Consider the following 20385-nt stretch of genomic DNA (forward strand, 5'->3'; position numbering starts at 1 on the left):
CTTGGCTGTCTTTACTTGTGTACTGTCCTTCCTACATAAGATTTTAAAGTTAACATATTTACAGTTAAATTATAGAGGTTTTTCTAGACGTAGAGATTTTCTTATCAGTTATCTAGGTGTAGATTTCTCTAATTCTGTTTTCATCTTATAGCAAAAGTTGGCGTAATTACAAGGAAGATACCAAACCTTGCAAGACTCTGAACTACTTATCCTAATGCTGAAATAGAGCCTTTTATTTCAAGTATATAATTCCAATTTTACTTAAATAAGAACAGTTATGCTTATGGTTTTTTCTCCTAGATTCGTCTTCTGGATGTCTAAATGCCTCAACTCATCAGGGTGCCATTGATGTTTATGTCAGCCACCTGGGGAAAGTGGATTTGAAATCCCATAAAGGTTAGCTAAGTGGAATGTTTTATTTTGACATATGGTTTAAGGAAGGTTTTATGTAACATTCAGGAAACAGATGGTCAAATTATCTTATCTATGCTGACATAGTGATTTCAGTGAAATTTTTCTCTGATTTAAAGACTTGAATACTAGCCCACTGGACCAATTATCTTTGAAACCTTTAGAACAGATGACCATGAAGACTATCTTTCCCTTTGTAGTACAAAAAAAAAAAAAAGTTGTAATTTATTGACTATTATAGTGGAATTTTTTTAGTGTTGGTGTTTGGGTTTTTTCAGTTTAGTTTTATGTCTGAAATAGAGGATCCTTTGGAAGGAAAATGCTTCCATAATTCTTTTTGGAAGCTTTCCTGCCACCTTGTAAGAGGACTTTTTCAAGCTAATACTCTAAAGTAATATTTTTCAAAATGTGATCCTGAAATAAAGGTATCACCAAGAAAGTCCTCTAAAGTGATTATTGACTTAGTTTTTTGCAGAATCAGACTTAGGTCTCTTTCTGTAATCTTTTTCCTTCCTTCCTTCCTTCTTTCCTTTCATCTTTTTAGGGCTGCACCCACAGCATATGGAACTTCCCAGGCTAGGAGTCCAATCGGAGCTGTAGCTGCTGGCCTACGCCACAGCAACGTGGGATCCAAGCCACATCTGAGACCTACACTGCAGCTCATGGCAACACCATATTCTTAACCCACTGAGCGAGGCCAGGGATCGAACCCACTTCCTCATGGATACTAGTCAGGTTCATTACTGCTGAGCCTGAATGAGAACTCCCTATAATCTTCTGATACAACCAGCTTATTCTAAGAGTCCACTTGTTTCATTAAAAAATGATACACTTGTGGAGTTCCTGTTGTGGCTCACTGGTTTAAGAACCCAGCATATCATCCATGAAGATGCGGGTTTGATCCCAGGCCTTGCTCAGTGGGTTAAGGATCCAGCATTGCCACGAACTGCATTGTAGTTTGCAGATGTGGCTTGGATCTGTGGCTGTGGCATATGCCAGCAGCTGCAACTCTGATTCGACCCCTATCGTGGGATTCCGTAAGCCTCAGATGTGGCCGTTAAAAAACAAAAAGAGAGGTATGGTTTTTAGTCATCTGAAGGCTGAATACCAGTCTGTTTGCCAGCATGCACATAGATGTACACGTACATGGTGGCAAGTGACTTGGGTACTTGGAGTAGCTTGTCTATAGGGGTTTAAGTGGCTTGGGTACAGAGAGTTAAGAACCATAGCTCTGTATAAAAAAATTTTAAAACAAAGTCTAGAAGTTCTTGCATATAGGCCAGAACAAGGCTATGTGTATGACATGGAAAATACTTAGGCGGAGACCAGTTGTCCCCACTGTGAGTAATTTCTTTGCCATGTTGGTTTAATACTTTTTTTGTCCAATGAGACTCTCTTGTCCATGTCAAAATAAAACTACAAACACAGAAGTCCAAAACAAGTTATTGCTGACACACAGGTGTGATTTGATTTCTCAAGATCAACATTTTTTTTTTTCTTTTAAAATAGGATATTACCATGTTCTCACTAAATTTCTAGGAGCTTCAGTAATACTATTCAGGGCATTTTGTAAATGTCAAAAAAACTCAAAGAATTGCATGCTTTTATTGTGATGACCCAAGGAGAAAAACAAAACATAAACCATTACTACATTTAATGTAACTAGTAACAGAGTAAAAAAGAAGTTTTGAATAGCAGCTCTTAGATGAAAATACTTCCTATCTCGTATAGGTGGACCAAAAAGTAAAACAAAAAACATTGTTAATCTTCATCTACTTTAAGCATTTTTAATTATTAGTCAGAATGTTATTCCAGCAACAACCTGTTGAAATAGATGATGTTGCAGTGTATGATTGGGATTACAATTTTGTGTTTTCTCCTTTTGGGACCATGTTTCTGGCAGGAACTTAAAGATAATTGGAAACAAAGATTGTTGTCTTAATTCAAGTCTCTTAATTGTCGTTGTACTTGGGAACAGTAACTTTTTGGGGTAATGGAAAGTTATTCAGGGAGTTCCCGTCATTGCTCAGTGGTAAACAAATCCAACTAGAAGCCATGAGGTTGCAGGTTCGATCCCTGGCCTTGCTCAGTGGGTTAAGGATCCAGCGTTGCTCTGAGCTGTGCTGTAGGTCACAGACTCGGCTTGGATACCGTGTTGCTATGACTGTGGTGTAGGCCGGTGGCTGTAGCTCCAATTAGATCCCTAGCCTGGGAACCTCCAAATGCTGCAGATGGCCCTAGAAAAGACAAAAAAAAAAAAAAAAAAAAAAAAAAAGGCAACAACAAAAAAGGTATTCAGGATTCTGTTGCTTAGTAGTTAGAAAAGACGCTTGGAATCCTTTCCAGCTCTGCCACTGTCTTGCTGTAGGGTTTAAGAGCCAGTCTCTTGACTCTCTCAGGCTGTCGTTTCAGCCCCATGACCATTTTGCCAAGTGAAAAAGAGTGTTACAATGCTTGTTTCATCTCTTCCTAAGAAAGTTAACGTAGTGACCTTTCTGATCCATTCAGAAAGGTTGTGTTTAGGCTTTAGAGTAAGACCTTTATCTCAGTACTGATTTTTCCACTTAGAAGTTGTTCTTGATAAGGCCACTAATCTTAACATAGTATGCCTTCAATAAATGATACTATTGTTAGTTTTCACTTTTTAATTTTTTAAAAATAGTATTGATGTCAATAACCATGATGCAGTTTTTGAAGTGAAAAGAGGTTGAAGACATAATTAGAACTCTCCTTTCTAAAGAAATTAGTATTAAAGATGAGGCATTTGGGTCATGAGAATTTTTCGTCGCAAAGAGTAATGTAGCTTGAGTATTGTTGCTGAAACTCAGCCTCACCAGTGCCAAATAGAATTGCAGAGACAGAGGTTTGGGTGAGGTAGAAAGGAGTAGTTTTTATTGCTTTGCCAGGCAAAGGAGGCCACAGCAGTCTAATGCCCTAAAGACTGTGTCCTCCCTTGAGAAAGAATAGGAAGGGGTCTTATAGTTTAGGAGTGGAGAATAGAATAGGACTACAGATGATGACTTGCATTCTTCTTCAGAGGAGGTGTTTGGTGGTCCCAGGACTGGTTCTGTTGGTTCTTGAGATTATCTCACTGTGTGACTCTCTTTCTAGAATGCAGAATGCTTCAAGTAGCTAACATCTTCCATTTGTTGTGGGTTTTAGTTCTGCAGAAGAACTCAAAGATATGTGTATCCCTTAAGGGGAAACTGAGACCCTGCCCCAAGGGTCTATTGTTTCTTGACTGCTTCTCTCTTGTCTCTGTATCCCCTCTCTTCCTTGATTAGCAACGGTTGGAACCTACCCTTTGAAACTCAGGAAAGGTCAAGGAGGCTGAATGAAGCCTATTCCCTACGAAAAAGAAATGGGGGATTCAAAAAAACTTTTCATGCCCAGGAGCCCCACATGGCCCTGCTTGGTTTCAGTATTGGTGGTTTTTGTTGTCTGAGAATGTGGAGGGAGATGGGGATGGAACTAATTGCCTTGTTTAACAGTTTTAAAACTGTAACAGATCTAATAACCCTTTATTCATTTAAGAACAGAAGAAAGGTGTTCATCATATTATCACATTTAGTGTTGTATTTAGAGATAGGAAGTCCTAGAAAAAGTTTTAAAAATCTATTATTTTCTACTTTTTAAAATATGTTTGGCAGAAAAACATATGTCTTTTATTTATTCTGGACTTCTCCAGGTTTGTTTTTGTTTTGTATTTTCCTTTGAAATTTAAATATTTCCTTCTTTAAAAAAATTATTGTTATCCACCATTGCCCCACCCAGACAAGACACTACTGAAAACACAAGAGCTCAGGGTTCTAGTTGTGTTACAGTGATTAGTGAAGTCACAAATCCTGTCATACAGTGAGATAGCAGTGTGAAATATTCTTCACTTTTCTGGTATTGGATGAGCTGACTGGGGCTATTAGCAAAAGAAGAAATAGTTCCTGATGTCCTACTGACTCAAAATCTTGACAGAAGATACTGTGAATGCCTTGGCAATAAGGGAATGTTGACCACCTGGGAGTAAGGAAAAGGTACTGCTATTTACATAAAACATGCTGGAGTTCCCATTGTGGCTCAGCAGGTTAAGAACCCAACATAGTGTCCATGAGGATGCGGGTTTGATACCTGGACTCTTTCAGTGGGTTAAGGATCTGGCATTGTCACAAGCTGTGGTGTAGGTCACAGATGCAGCTTGGATCCCCTGTTGCTATGACTGTGGTAGGTTCCAGACTCGGCTCAGATCCCATGTTGCTGTAACTGTGGTGTAGACCAGTAGCTGCAGCTCTCAATCGACCCCTAGCCTGGGAACTTCCATATGCTGCAGGTGCCACCCTGAAAAAATATATATATACATATATATACACACATACACACACACACATACATACACACACACACACACACACACACACTGATGAGTAAAGATAGTGTATCAGGGGCAGTGCTATCCTTTCAATCATTTTTATAATAGGCTATGGTACTTTTTATTTCTTTGTATTAATAAGCTTTCCTTTAAATTTATCATAGGCTCTATTCTTGTCAAGGTTGCATCTTCTCTTCAAGCTTATTTACAGTTATCAGGGAAAAAGATTGATGTGAACTCAGAAGTCCATGTTGAAGAAATGAATGAAGCTCATAAAGATGATGGTGTAGTAATTACTGGTAAGAAGGCTGCCTTTTGCTCCGTAAGATAGTTATTGTCCATATACAAGTAGAAATACGCTATACTTAACTGCAGTTTTAGTCTTTTATTCCTTTCCATTGTCACATGTTGGTGTTGAACACATTTTTTTCTTCCATCTGCTTATCAGTAACACAGTTGCAGATGTTTAGTTTGAAACACTCACTAGTCCTATCATTAGATAAAATTGATTTTAAAAACTTTCCTGTGAGAGATTTGCACACTCATGTTCATAGCAGCATTATTCACAGTAGCCAAGAGGTAGAAGCAACCCATATGTCTACTGATGGATGAATACATAAATGAAATGTGATATATATAGTTATAATGCAATATTATTCAGCTTTGAAAAGGGAGAAATTCTGTCATGTGCTACAATGTGGATGCACCTTGAGAACATTGTATTCAGTGAAATAAGCCAGTAGCAAAAAAGACAAATATCATATGATTGCATTTATATGAGATACCTAAAGAAACAAAATAGGGGGAGAGGAAAATGGGGAGTTGTTCATTTGGTATAAAGTTTCAGTTTTGCAAGGTAAAATTATGAGGATTTTTTGCACAACAGTGTAAATGTACTTAACACTACTAAATGGTAAACCTAAAAATAGTTAAAATGGTAAATTTTATGTTACATTTTTTTACTATAATCAAAAATTTAAAAATCATTAAAAATTTTTTTTCTGGCACAGCCGCTTTCTAATTTTTAGACTTAAAAATTAACCACAGTTGACCCTTGAACACTGGGTCCTCTGCCCCTGTACAGTCAAAAGTCTGCATATAGTTTTACAGTCAGCACTTCATATTTGTGGTTCCACATCTGTAGATTCAACTAACCACAGATCATATACTACTGTAGTATGTATTTATTGGAAAAAAATTTCATATAAGTGGATTCGCATTGTTCAAACCCATGTTATTCAGGGGCCAACTCTAAATACATATAGCGTAAGCTATGAAGTTAATTTTGTATGATTACAATAAATAGGAATTTGGTTTGGTATTTTACACATTGTAAACTTGATCTTTTAATGCAACAAATTCTCAGTTCCAGAAATGTGAATAGCTTTTGCACATTTTTTCTTTTCTTTTTTTTTTTTTTTGTCTTTTTGCTATTTCTTGGGCCGCTCCCGCGGCATATGGAGCTTCCCAGGCTAGGGGTCCAATTGGAGCTGTAGCCACCGGCCTACACCAGAGCCACAGCAACGTGGGATCTGAGCCGCGTCTGCAACCTACACCACAGCTCACGGCAACGCCGGATCGTTAACCCATTGAGCAAGGGCAGGGACCGAACCCGCAACCTCATGGTTCCTAGTCGGATTCGTTAACCACTGCGCCACGACGGGAACTCCTGCACATTTTTTCTAATTGCCTCTGGCTGCATTAATGGCTGGTACTACTTTTTAAAATATTTATGGTATAGACAATACATTATATAGTAAAAAAAAAAAAAAAAAAAAAAAAAAAAAGGAATGCTAATGTAGTTTTCCTTTAAATCTTACCAAAATGGCATTGCAGAAGGACATTGAAATTAAAGCATGTACATACATGTTTGCCACAGGTTTACCCATCAGATATTGTCTAGAAAAAGAAAGTGTATGGTGGTGGAGTGGTGGCAGTGGGATGTCTTCTCAAGATCAAGTTTCAGTTTAAAATATTCATTTTATATGTCATAAAAGTTAAGAGTCTGTTAAAAATCATAGAATATTAACAAAAAAAATAACAGTAGTAAAAATAACACCTATAGACTTTCAAATCCTAATGAACAGACTCTTAGTTACATAGAGAAAATTTGAGTATGTTAAATATGGCAGGATTCAACTTCTTATGCTCTATCTCTTGAATTTGATATGGAGTCAGTAGAGTTAACTTTATTTGCCCTTGTAATGTAAGGTAATAATACACGTTTGTTTAATAATGTTTTGAATGATAGCATAATCAAATTATTTTACAGATGTTCAGGATGAATTATAAAATTATTTCGTCATTTTTCATTCTGTTGCTCATAGAATCATATACCTTTCTGAACTTTAGATTTAGTTTTAGTTCAGTTTTAAAACCCTATTTCAGCCACTAGAAAAAAAGACCTCACTAAATCATTTAAGAACAGTTACTAGTCCTGTCATTGGACAAATTCAGTAACTGCAGACCTGATCTCTTTTTTAAGTTCTTGCCCATTTCCATTCCACTCAACAAGTACCACCTCAAACTTAATATATTTAAAGACAAATACTAGCCTAGTTCTTCCTCTTCTTGTCTTTATTTTACTTTATTTTGTCAGTCAGTCACTCAACCAATTTTTATTGAATCGGGTGCTGCTAGAAATTAGGAGTGGGAAGATAAAGTACGGTCTCTAAGTCATCTCAGGAGCTTATTTCCTAGTGACGCTAGACAGACAAGCTAGTGAATACAGTAAAATGGAATAAATGTTATAATAAAGGTGTGTATGTGGTACTGTGAAAGCATGGTGGTGGTGCATCTCAGTTAGACTAGCTTTGAGAATTTGAGAAAGTGAGACAATCCAATAAAGCTAGAGTATAGAGATAATGGGCAACGTGGCATAAAAGGAGGGTGGGAGGTTTGAGAGGGATCAGATCACATAGGGCCAATCTGGCCTTTATACTAAATGCCTTGCAAAGGCACTAAAAGGTTTTAATCTGGGGTTCACATAATCAGATCTGTGTATTAGAAAGATCACTGAATGTTGAGTGGGGAAAAGTTGGAAGGGACAATGGTGGATGAAGGAAAAGTTAATTATAATTAGCAGGGTACTGCAGTAATTCAGGAGAAAGAGTTCAGTGACCATGATTCCACAGTAATCTATCTTAACCAAATGAATAAACAAGCCTTCAGTAAGTTTTGATTAAAGAAATAGATGTAGGTATACCTCACTGTATTTTACTTTGCTTTATTGGGCTTAGCAGAGAATGTGTTTATCACAAAAGGTTTGTGACAACTCTGTATGGAGCATGTTTATCAGCACCTTTTTTCCAACATTTGCTCATTTCGCATCTCTGCATCTCAATTTGATAATTGCAATATTTCAGACTTTTAAGTTATTGTATTTGGTGATATGTGGACAGTGACATTTGATGTTACTATTGGATTTGTTTTAGCCACCATGAACTGTGTGCATAGACAGCAAACTTAACTGACAGATATTCTGTGTCTTCTGGCTGCTCCACTGATTGGCCCGTTCCCCTGTCTCTCTCCCTCCCCTCAGTCCTTCCTATTCCCTGAGACACAATATTATTGAAATTAAGCCAGTGAATAACCCTATGATGGACTGTAAGTGTTGAAGTGAAGGGAAGAGTTGCACATCTCTCACTTTAAATCAAAAGCTACAAATGACTGAGTTTAATGAGGAAGGCATGTTGAAGCCCAGATAGGAAGAGAGCTCCATCATCAAAAAGATTATTAACTGTTGAAGGCTCAGATCATGGTTGGCATTTTTTTAGCAGTAGATATTTTTATTTTACTACTTATAAATTTTTATTATATAAAAATGTTTATAAAATTTTAAATTATCCATGTAAATGGATGCTATGAGGAAGATGCATGCTTACCTCATTGGTTTTTATGAAGCTTCTTATCCTATTGAATTTTTTTGTGTTATTTGATATTATGTCTTAAAATCTAGCCCCTATTTCTTAAACCAGGAAGGACCAAATTGCAGAACAAAGTTTATTTCCCAGAGTCCCAAGACTCTAGATACTGATCAGCACAGTTCTTTTGTAGAGTAGCACATGATATACCATGAAGTTGGGCCCAAGATGGATCTGTAGGCTGTCTCTGATATTAGATTAAATCCCTTCAGATAAAGACAACAGTCTCTTGTGGAGAGAGCTCTATGAAAAAGTTATTTTGTTTAGAGAAATGTTTATATTTCATTTTGATTTTAAAACTGGTGCCCAAAGGACCACAGATCTTATTTATCAAATGAGTGGAATAATTTAAGAGGCCTAGATAATCAGCACAGATTGCTTTTTTCTATAGAGACTTCCAACCTGAAACCAAAATTTTGAAATAATGAGCAGCTTTATATGTGAGTTGTTATTACAGGCAGCTGAGCTCAGCTCTTCTGGGCCTTCCTTACAGAAGCTATGAGGCATAGAAACAGAAACACTCTCACTGCTAGAAGGTCTGGATTATATCTGTAGCAAGATTTCTGCAAGAAACTATGCCAGTAAACTTTAGTCCCTGGGGCTCAGCCTTCCCACAGGGTTCTATATGTCAACCCTGCAATTTTATTTGATTCCCTGCTCTGTGGTTTCCTTCACTGTTGCTGTCACTGATAAATAACTGTATGTTGCATAATTCTTAAAAGTGATTTACAAATACGTGCTAGTCCAAGGTCAAAGAAAGCCTGGAACATTCTTAGCTTAAACCATTTACCTACTAAAGAGTTGTGCACAGTATGTATTCTTTGGGGGTGCATTCTCTAATTTTTATGAAGTCCTTGATTCTAAGTTTTGTGCTCTACCCATGTATGGCAAATAGGATAGATGGTGATTGGCTTAGTTAAAGTATTAGGAAGAAGTTGACCTCTCTATTAGGTTTAAGACTGAGTTCATCAACTTAGGTATGAAACCTCACCACTGTATTTGAGCCCTTCTGTAAGACCAAAAATGCATGTGCTACAAAGTTCTTTTGTCTTAAAGTCACCCCAATTTAGATGATTACAGAGTATTAGAGGTAAAGTATTTTGCCAGACAAATGATTGTTGTTTGCTGCTGTCTACATGGTATTACTGGGCTCACTTTATTTTAGTCAAACTGGAAATATAAGGCATAATAAAAATAAATTCATTTGGGATCAAAATAAACCACCAAGTCAGAAAAGAGTTCTCGGCTTATTTGTAAGCCAGAGTTATACATTTAATGGTAATATGATTTATAATGGAAAACTGGATCATTAGTTGGAAAGAGGTTGAAATGGAGCTAAGCCCACAGGATGCCACTTTTAAGATCTAGAGACAGTATTTTCTCTCCAAATGGGGAAAACATATCTAGTCTTTCGATATGACTCATAGGAATAACTTTTTTTAGAACACTGAAGTTTTGGTTTTCTCCAAGTTTATAGAATATGGATTTGTCAATCATGTAGATATGCTTCAGGGCAGTGTAGTAGAAATTTGGTAACAGAATGAAGAATGGTATAGGCTTATGGTTGTCTGCTTAAAAATACTTTGACAGGGGTTTAATGTAGGAATTGCCTTCAGATTGTGCTTTTGTGATATTTTTGTTTCTCCATTTTGTTAAAGTATAAGATCCTGGCATGTCATAGATAAGATGTCAAGTGCATTTGTTAAGGTTTACAAAAAAAGGAAGACCGAGTTTTGTTTCTATTCATCTGCAAACTTTATCTGCTAAGAACGGATAGTAAATGTTAGACTTTGCAGGCTACATATGGTTTCTGTTATGTATTCTTTTTTGATTTTATTTTTTATAACCCTTTAAAAATGTAGAAGTCATTCTTACCTCTTAGGCCGTTAAAAAAAAGACCTTGGGCCAGATTTGGCCTGTGGGCTGTAGTTTGCTGACCCTTACACTGGAGATCAAAGTGCAGGCCCCAGTCTTAGAACACAGGAATTCTATTTGTAATGACTGAGTATTTTTTAAATGCTTTTGTATTTATGCTGGTCATTCAAGAAATATTGAACCACAGCCAAATCTTGAGCAAACTCTTTTCAGTAATGAAAATAAAAGATTAGTACGCATAAAAGTGTAATCATATAAAATTTTAAAAAGAGTATAGCCACAGATGATGGTAAGTAAAAACACAAATATATGTTCACCATCACTAGCCACTGTTGAAGTGCAAATTAAAACCAGAATAAGATGCTACTATGTACTTATTAGAATGGCTAAAATAAAAAATACTGATAATATCAAATGCTGGCAAGGATGTGGAGATATTGGATCTCTCCTGCATTGCTCTTGGGAGAGTAAAATAATATAGCCACTCTAGGATTTCAGTCTAGTATTTTGTTAAAAAAAAAAAAAAAAAAACCCTAAATGTGAAACTACCAAGTTAAAGGAGAGAGATGACTAAAAAGGAATGTTACATGGAACTTTGTGGTCATAGAACAATTCTGTTTTTGGTTGTAATGACAGTTATGTGAATCTATACATGTGATAAAATGTCATAAGAGTATAGACAAAAACATATTTTAAAACTGAATGCTTGTAAAAAATTGTGAAATCTGAGTAAGGTCTATAGTCTAATTAATCATCCTTTGAGAACCAGTATTTGTCTTGCACTATGGTCATTATAGACGTTAACATTGGGGAAACTGGGTAATGGGTGCACAGGACCTCTTTGTATTATTTTTGCAACTTCTTGCAAGTCTTTAATTATTTCACAACAAGAAATTAAAAAGAGAGAGAGCATGATGGAGGGAGGGGAAAAAGATGGTGAGAGGGAGAAAGAGAAATAGTGAAGGCTTCTAGGCTAGAAGTGGAGCAAAAAGGACTGATTGACTTTCCTACCTAAACCAACAACAACAAAATTTTTTAAGGAGACAAAATACATGAAAAAAACAGTTTCTAAGATACTGTACATCAGGCAATGAAAGAAATTGATCACTGAGAGGTGGAAAACAAACAAAATGAGTCCTTACTTACTACCTTGAAAGTATTCAGTCTGTAGTATGTGGAGAGGGCACTAATGTAGAGCCCAGCAGATTCCTTGAGTTGAGGAGACCATAAGGAGAGTCCACAGAGACCAAGACAGCTAGATTTTATAGAATAAAGCAGATTGAATAGAACCTAGTGTTCACACAGGTCCAGGAATAATGCCTATGCCACCTACTAGACTGGAAAATACCATAACCCATGGAGCTTTGAGTAGAACACTTAGTAATTGGAAACAGTTAGCTCTAGACTACACACTCCTCCAGAACTGCCTAGCAATCATAAAAACAAGGTATTTAACTGCATCCCCTGAACAGAGTTTAAGATTTACAGAAATATACAAATAACCAGCACCTAACAAAATTCACAATGTCGCACGTCTTTTTTTTTTTTTTTTTTTTTTTTTTTTGCTATTTTAGGGCTCCACCTGTGGCATATGGAGGTTCCCAGGCTAGGGGTCCAGTCAGAGCTGTAGCTGCAGGCTAATGCCAGAACCATAGCAACACAGAATCCAAGCCACATTTGCAACCTATACCACAGCTCACAGCAACATGGGATCCTTAACCCACTGGGCTCAGCCAGGGATCAAACCTGCCTCCCCATGGTTGCTAGTTGGGTTTGTTAACTGCTGAGCCATGATGGGAGCTCCCACAGTGTCTCACATCCACTCAAAGATTATCAGGCATGGAAAGAGGCAAGAAAACATGACGACCCCTAATGAAGAAAATATCAACTGAAACCTATCCAGAACAGACACAGATATTAGAATTAGCAGAGAAGGAAAATAAAATAGTTATTATAACTGAATTCCATATGTTGGAATAAAATTAAGACATGGAAGGTATAAAGAAGATCAAAGTTGAATTTCTAGAAATGAAAGTGGCAATATTAGAGATGAAAAATAGATAAAAGAATATTTCTTGGGCAAAATTGATTAATTGTATACTTGCTCAAAACCTTGTGTAGTGTTTGTTGACTTTGTCATTATTCCAGGTAATTGAAAGAAAATGTAATGGTGGACAGCATTAAAGCTAGCTCAAGAATATTTTCTTTTCAGGAAAAATTTGTTGTTAAGATGTCCTGGGTTGCACTTTCATCAAGGAAAGACTATATAAACAGTTAAAAAATGTTAACAACATTAAAAATATTTGGGATTTTGTGTGGTATTAGAGCTTTTGTTTGTGAAATGTTTACATTAAAAATAATAAGATTTGAGTAATTATTTTCATGCTTTTTCATAAGTGTATAATTTATTTTCCTAGCCATCTGGTAAGCTTTTTGAGGATATTAGCATGTCTTTTTCCATCTTTTGAACCTCTCTAAAGTACTTAGCATGGTGCTTCCCATAGTGGGGGGTTGTAGTGTTTATAATCTGAAAGAAATCCTTCAACAGTGATGCAGTGAAATTTAATCTGTTTCTAATAAGGCAGCACCAGAATTATCCTTCTCAACCAAATGTAAGTAAGTTAAGTTAGTTATAGGATTTGGAGTGGGGAGTGGTGGGATGGGGGATAGGAAAAAGCTCACCTTAACAAGGAGACTTAAAAGTCTATTTTTAAACAAGAGACAGAAATTCCGTGGATTACTGCTTACAGTGCTGATCAGATCAAGTGCATTTTGGATTAAATAATGACTAATGCTTCTCAAATAGGTATTTGGAAATCAGTCAATAAGTTACACTTGGATATTTATATATTTGGGTAGATTTGGCCATGGCAAATTTAGAGAAAATACTAAAGTTTAAAAACATGTCCTGAGAAAAAAACTTCTCTCCACTTAATGGAAGCCAAGCCACATGGGGCTAGGGTAGTCATTTCCCATTTCTTGGTAGAAAAAAAATAGTCTGATTTTTATTGGCAAAGGGAATTAAATAAGGAACAAGGTTTCTATAACCCCAAGTTCATGCTGTGTTGCAAGATCTTTGTAGGATGGAATTTATAAACTTTAAAAATTAGAATTAGAGTCCCCAGATTCAATCCAGAGTACAGAGCTTTTAAGAAATTACTTATTGGCAAGATAAAGCTATTTTCAGGGAACCTAAATGGAACTTTTTAAACTGTCTTGCTTATGAGTATTATCTCTAAGCTAAAATGACTTGTGTGTTCATTTTGTCAGTAGCAATATAGCACTGTGCATGATCTTTACTGCTGCAGAATGAAATGGTTAGACTGGCTTCTCTTCCCATAAGCACAAAACTCATGATTAGGGATGTAAAAAATAATATGTTAAGGAAAAGACCTAAGATATTTGGAAAACCCTTACTGTTGCTCATGTCAGTAATGTTTAAAGATGTAAGTAAAATAAAATAAAATAAAGCAACCAGTATTCAGGATTTCCAGCTCTTTCCTCTGTGTTTATTTGGATTATTAGAAAAAGAAAGTCTGTGTTATAGAAAAACTCTTGGGTGCAGATACCTCGAAATTCTGACTTGCTAAAGGCAGTATGGATCCAAAAATGATGAACAGATTAAAATTGACAAAGTTGAACCCCTTAATGATAAGATCAGAGGAAAAAGAGAAACTTGTAACATAAAGATTTACCAGTTAAAATGAGAGAAATTGTAACCAGTTTAATGAGAGATGGGGTTGTGATATTACTGAAAATACAGCAAGAGAAGTGGAAGGAAAAAACACCAGAGGAAGCCATTGAATACTCAGCTGTCTCTGGGAAAGATGCAATGAAGATATAGAGAGACAAGATTATGGCTCAGATTAAAGGGAAGAGGCAGAAATTCAGAGAATTTGTATCAAAGGAGCACTTGACACAAAGTATGGATGATATAAAGCACTTTTTCAGCAGTTGGAAACATATCCTACTAACAAAGGAGAAAAGTGTACTAAAGAAGAGGGTTGTTTCTTGATTTGTGTGCTTGTATTCAACAAAGAAAATGTAATTTGATGAATTGAGAGAATTCATTCACAACATTCCTCAGTTCAGATTTGGCTAGTTTCTTAAATCCAGAATTCCAGTGGTGCTTCAGAGGAGATTTAACACCTTTATTGCCCTGGCTGAAAAAAAAAAAACAGAACTAGAAGACTAGAAATAGGAAACAAACCAGGTGAGCTCTCTGATTGCCATAACCTGTTGCCTTGAGAGAGTTTCTGGGTTGCAGGTCAGGAAGGGGAAACACAGGCAGAGCCCAAAGACTCACCAAGGAGAGGACGCCAGGGCTGCTGGAGTTAACAAAGAAAGGTTGCAGAGAGAAGGGAGGTACACAGGGTGCCCACAACCATTCAGCAAAGTACTGATCGGCATGTCTGTGAACAAAAACCACCTGATACATGCAACTATGTGAATCAGTCTCGAAATAATTATGTCAAGTGAAAGAACCTAGATTTTTTTAAAGACTACATATTGTACATACTGTTTGATTCCATTTATTAAAATCTTAGAAAATGCAACAAATCCATAGCGACATAAAGTAGATTAGTAATTATTGAGGGATTGGGGCTGGGATGCAGAGGTGATGGCAGGGAGGGGCAGGAGGGAAAGATTATAGAGGGGCACAGGGAAACTTTTAGGGTTGTTGGATATATTCATTATCTTGATTGAGGAGATGGTTTTACAGACTTTACATATGTCAAAACTTACTGCGTATTTTAAATATGTGTATTATTTTGTCAGTTGTACTTAAATAAAGAAAGCTCTTTTTAAAACCTGCATACAAAAAATATACATGTACAAAAAAAAAAAAAAACCAGATTAGTTTCCCTTTCAGAGTTCTTCAGAGAAAATGAAAAGAGAGAACAAGTCCAGGAAATCTCTCTGCAACTCTTTTCCAACTCAAGCTATCTTTACTAAGTTTTTTGCTGTTCTGAAGTGTTTTTCAATTTTAGAGATATGTTGTTAGACTCTATGTACTCAAATGCTGCTCTTGTCAATTAAGTTACAACTTTATGAAATTTTGTGTTTCAGGACTCTTGAATCAAGCAAGCAAAAATGAAAAATGGATTAAGGCTGATGCCCCACAAGGCACTATAAGTTTCAGAAGTCAGAGCTGGTTTCAGTCCCTAAAACTGCTGGACTGAGAATGGTTTGAGTTATGTTTATAATTTTTAACAATGATTAGTAGATCTATGACTACAAACATGTAAATATCACTGTTCATGTAAATGTTGAAAACGACAAATTGGAATGTCTTGGGGGAGCCTTGTCAAAATTTGTACTTAACTATTACATTATTTTTTTTTTTCTGTAACAAATTACTATAAACATGTTGACTTAAATCAATACCCGTTTGCTCCAGAATCTCCTGGATTCTGACTCCACACAGCAGGAATCCAGCACCATCCCCAAGGCCCCCTGGGATTCTGCAGTCATCCACCACATGAGTTGGTTCCACCAACCAGGGGCCAGTCAAGCCTGTGAGACCACTCACATAATCACCCTGCCAAAACAAGAAGACCCATGTAGACCTCAGAGGGGGAACCCCTAGAGTACATAATGTGGTGACAAGAGTTGAATGCACTTCTGGAACAAAAAGCTCACTTCTTTAAGGTTGGGAAACATAACCAACCTTCCAGATACCTAAAAATAAGAACAGCTGCTTAGGCAAAATAAGACATAAGAAGAGCATGTTCCAAACAAAGGAACAAGGTGAAAACCTGGAAGAACTAAATGAAATGGAAATAGGCAATCCAACTAATAAAGAGTTCAAGGTAGCGATTGTAAAGATGATCAAAGAACTTAAGAGAAGAATGAGTGCACAGTGTGAAAAGCTAGTTTTTAACAAAGAGTTAGAAAATGTAAAGAGCAACCAGAGATGAAGAATATAATAACTGAAATAAATAGAAGGAATAAACAAAGGACTAAATAAAACAGAGGAATGGATCTATGAGCTAGGAGACAGTAGTGGAAATCACTGTTCTCAAAGGTAAAAAGGAATGAAGAGAAATGAAGAAAGTTTAAGAGACCTCTGGAGCAACATCAAGTTCACTAACATTTGCATTATAGGGCTCGCAGAAGGAGAAGAGAGAGATAAAGGGACTGAGAACATAATTGAAGACAAAAATAGCTGAAAACTTCCTTAATCTAGGAAGGGAAACGGACATCCAAGTCCAGGCAGTGCAGTCCTATACAGAATTAACCTAAAGAGGAAGACACCAAGACTCATTGTATTTAAAAGGACAAAAATTAAAGATAAAAGAATATTAAAAGGAGCAAGGGAAAAGCAACATACAAAGGAACTCCCAAAGGCTATCAGCTGACTTTTCAGCAAAACTGCTGGCCAAAAGGGAGTGGCATGATATATATAAAGTGGTGGAAAAAAAACAAATCCCAAGAATACTCTACTCAGCAAGGCTCTCCAGATTTGATGGAGAGAGGAAAGCTTCACAGAGGAGCAAAAGCTAAAAGAATTCATCATCACCAAACCAGCTTTATAAGAAATGTTAAAGAAACCACTTTAAGCAAAAAAGGACCCAACAAGGAACATGAAAATCATGAAAAACCTCATCAGTTAAGGTCAGAAATCATCCATGCACAAAGCAGTAGGATGGTTAAAAGACAAAAGTCGTAAAATCATCTATATCCACAATAAGTAGCTTTAAAATGCTAACAGCTTTAAAAGGAGAAATCCACAGTAACACAATAATAGTGAAAGATTTTAGCACTCCACTTACATCACTGGACAGATCATCCAGACAGAAAGTCATTAAGGAAACACTGGCCTTAAATGACACATTAGACAAAATGGAACTAATAGATAAGTAAAACATTCCATCTGAAAGCAGCAGAATACACATTCTCTTCAAGTGTTATAGAACATTCTCCAGGTTAGATCATGTGCTAGGCCACAAAACAAACCTTAGTAAATTTAAGAAAATTGAAATTTTGTAAAACATCTTTTCCAACTGCTACACTGTGAGAGAGACTAGAAATCAACTACAAGAAAAAATTAAAAAGCGGAGGCTAAACAATATGCTGCTAAACAACCAATAGATCACTGAAGAAATCAAAGTGGGGGGAGGGGAGGGAAGCCTGGAGACAAAGGAAAACAAAAACACAATGATTCAAAATCTGTGGGATGCAGCAAAAGCAGTTCTAAAAGGGCAGTTTATACAGATATAAGCCTGCCTTGGGAAACAGGAAAAAATCTCAAACAACCTGGCCTTACAAGAAACTAGAAAAAGAAGAAGAAACATAACCCAAAGTTAGTAGAAGGAAAGAAATAAAGGTCAGAGCAGAAATAAATGAAATAGACTCTAAAACAACAATAAAAGCAATTCAGTGAAACTTATAGCTGGTTCTTTGAAAAGATAAACAAAATTGATATACCTTTAGCCTTGATAAAGCTTTAGCCAGACTCATCAAGAAAAAGCAAGAATCCAAATCAATAAAATTAGAAATGAAGAAGTTACAACTGATATCGCAGAAATACAAAGGGTCATAAGAGACTACTGCAGACAACACTGTATGTCAATAAAATGGACAACCTTGAAGAATGTACAAATTCCCTATAATCTACCAAAACTAAACCAGAAAAAAAAGAAAATATGAACAGACCAGTTACAACTAATGAAGTTGAATTAGTAATAAAAATCTCCCAAAACCCAAAGTACAGATGGCTTTACAGATGAAAATATTTAGAGAAAAGTTAGCACTTAAGTTTCTGAAACTATTTCAAAAAATTGAAGAGAATTGAACACTTCTGAATTCATTCCAGCATCATCCTGATACCAATACCAAAGATATCTCACACCACATACACACACACACACACATTGCAGGCCAGTATCACTGATGAATAAAGATATAAAAATCCTTAACAAAATATGAGCGAACTGAACCTAACAGTACATTAAAAGGAACATACACCATGATCAATCAGGATTTATCCCAGGAAGGCAAGAATTTTTCAGTATCTGAAAATTATTGTGATATACCACAGAAACAAGTTGAGGAATAAAAACCATGGGATAACCTCAACTGATGCAGAAAAAGCTTTTGACAAAATTCGGTGTCCATTTATGATTAAAAAACAACAAAAAGACCCTCCAGAAAGTGGGCACAGAGGGAACATGCCTTAACATAATGAAGGCCATGTATGACAAATCCACACTAGCATCATATTCACTGCTAAAGAGCTGAAAGCATTTCCTCTACGAAGAGGAACAAAACAGGGATGCCCACTCTGACCATTTTTATTCAACATAGTATTGGAAGTCTAGCCACAGCAATCAGACAAAAATAAAAGGAATCCAGATTGGAAGGGATGAAGTGAAAATGTCACTGTTTGCATATGACAAACAAGAGACAGACAATCCTAAAGATGCCACCAAAAAACTACTAGAGCTGGTTACTGAAGTTGTGGTGTTTCTGGAAACAAAATTAATATGCAGAAATTTGTTGCATTTCTTTTTTATCTATAATTACTCTTTTTATTATATCTCTAATGTATTTTTTTAATTTTGTAAAATATAATTTAACAGAATTACAAAATAAGAATGAGCTTAAGGGAGTTCCTGTTGTGGTGCAGCAGAAATGAATCCAACTAGTATCCATGAGGATGCAGGTTTGATCCCTCGCCTTGCTCATTGGGTTAAGTAAGGATCTGGCATTGCTGTGAGCTGTGGTGTAGGTCACAGACACAACTTGGATTGTGCTAGGGGGTATCAATTCAGTCCCTAGCCAGGGAACTTCCATATGCTGCAGGTGTGGCCCTAAAAAGCCAAAAAAAAAAAAAAAAAAAAGAAGAAGAAAAAGAATGAGTTTAAGGAGTGAACATCTTCCTTATGCTTGTGTTTTCAATATTAGAAAAGAATTTACCTAAAATATTAAAAAAAAAAGTCTTGGAAATCAGCCAAACAATACTTGAGAATTTCTCCTGACTTCAAATCCTTTTATGTACCTTTTCCCCTTGAGCATTTACTTTTCCCTGTGTCTTGAGTAGAAAATGAAGTAAAATATGTCCTTGGAATGCTCTGAATCCTCTTTTTTTTCCTGTACTTTAATATCATACAACTTGGTGCCTTCAAGAACATCAGCTTCAGAGCCAGTTTTTCCATCAAGAGGTTCTTAATCTTCAAATTGTGTGGATATGAGGAAAAGAAATGAATGGTTTTCTATCAGATGGCTGACCTTGGAAATTTTTTTTCCTTTTTAGGGCTGCACTTGTGGCATATGGAAGTTCCCAGGCTAGGGGTCGAATTGGAGCTGCAGCCACAACCACAACATCCGATCCAAGAAATTTGTTGCATTTCTACACACTAACAATGAACTATCAGAAAGAGAAATAAGGAAACAATATCATTTGCCATCATATCAAAAGGAATAAAACCCCTAGGGGAAAAAAAAACTGGCTAAGGAGGTAAAAGATCTGTATTTGGAAAACTAATAGATACTGATGAAAGAAATTTAAGGCAATGTAAATAGATGGAAAAATATACCATGTTCATGGTATAGAAGAATTAATATTGTAAAATGACCAAGGCAATGTGCAAATTTAATACAATCTCTATCAAAATACCAAAGGCATTTTTCACACAACTAAAACAATTCTGAAATTTGTATGGAAACACAAAAGGCTCCAAATAGCTAAAACAATCTTGGGGAAGTAGAATGGAGTTGGAGGAATCAGGCACCCCAGCTTAAGATTATAATACAAAGCTACCATAATCAAAAACAGTGTGTTACTGGCACAAAACAGACATACAGATTAGT

The 20385-nt window shown here is 36.2% G+C and overlaps 1 protein-coding gene across 8 annotated transcripts in view; it reads left to right on the forward strand.

The window, feature by feature from the left end:
• The window catches only part of FAM185A (family with sequence similarity 185 member A), an 81899-nt gene that overhangs the window by 30361 nt on the left and 31153 nt on the right, over positions 1-20385 (forward strand). For 4 of the 8 annotated variants that reach the window (XR_002347078.2, XM_084977446.1, XM_084977448.1 and 1 more), the window contains 2 exons: positions 301-396; positions 4936-5070. Coding sequence is in view for 7 of the 8 variants with exons in the window: in XM_084977446.1 (XP_084833572.1) it covers positions 301-396; positions 4936-5070 (231 nt within the window). In the remaining variant the exon portion in view is untranslated. Of the gene's footprint in view, positions 1-300; positions 397-4935; positions 5071-15639; positions 19652-20385 lie in introns of those variants that run through there. The other 4 variants (XM_003130232.5, XM_013979805.3, XM_021102565.2 and 1 more) reach the window with 2 other exon arrangements.

Source organism: Sus scrofa, chromosome 9, assembly GCF_054392235.1.
Source record: "Sus scrofa isolate SSC_HxYL_T2T_F1_AM1 chromosome 9, Sscrofa_HxYL_maternal_Yorkshire_Landrace_v2.0, whole genome shotgun sequence".
Lineage (NCBI taxonomy): Eukaryota > Metazoa > Chordata > Mammalia > Artiodactyla > Suidae > Sus > Sus scrofa.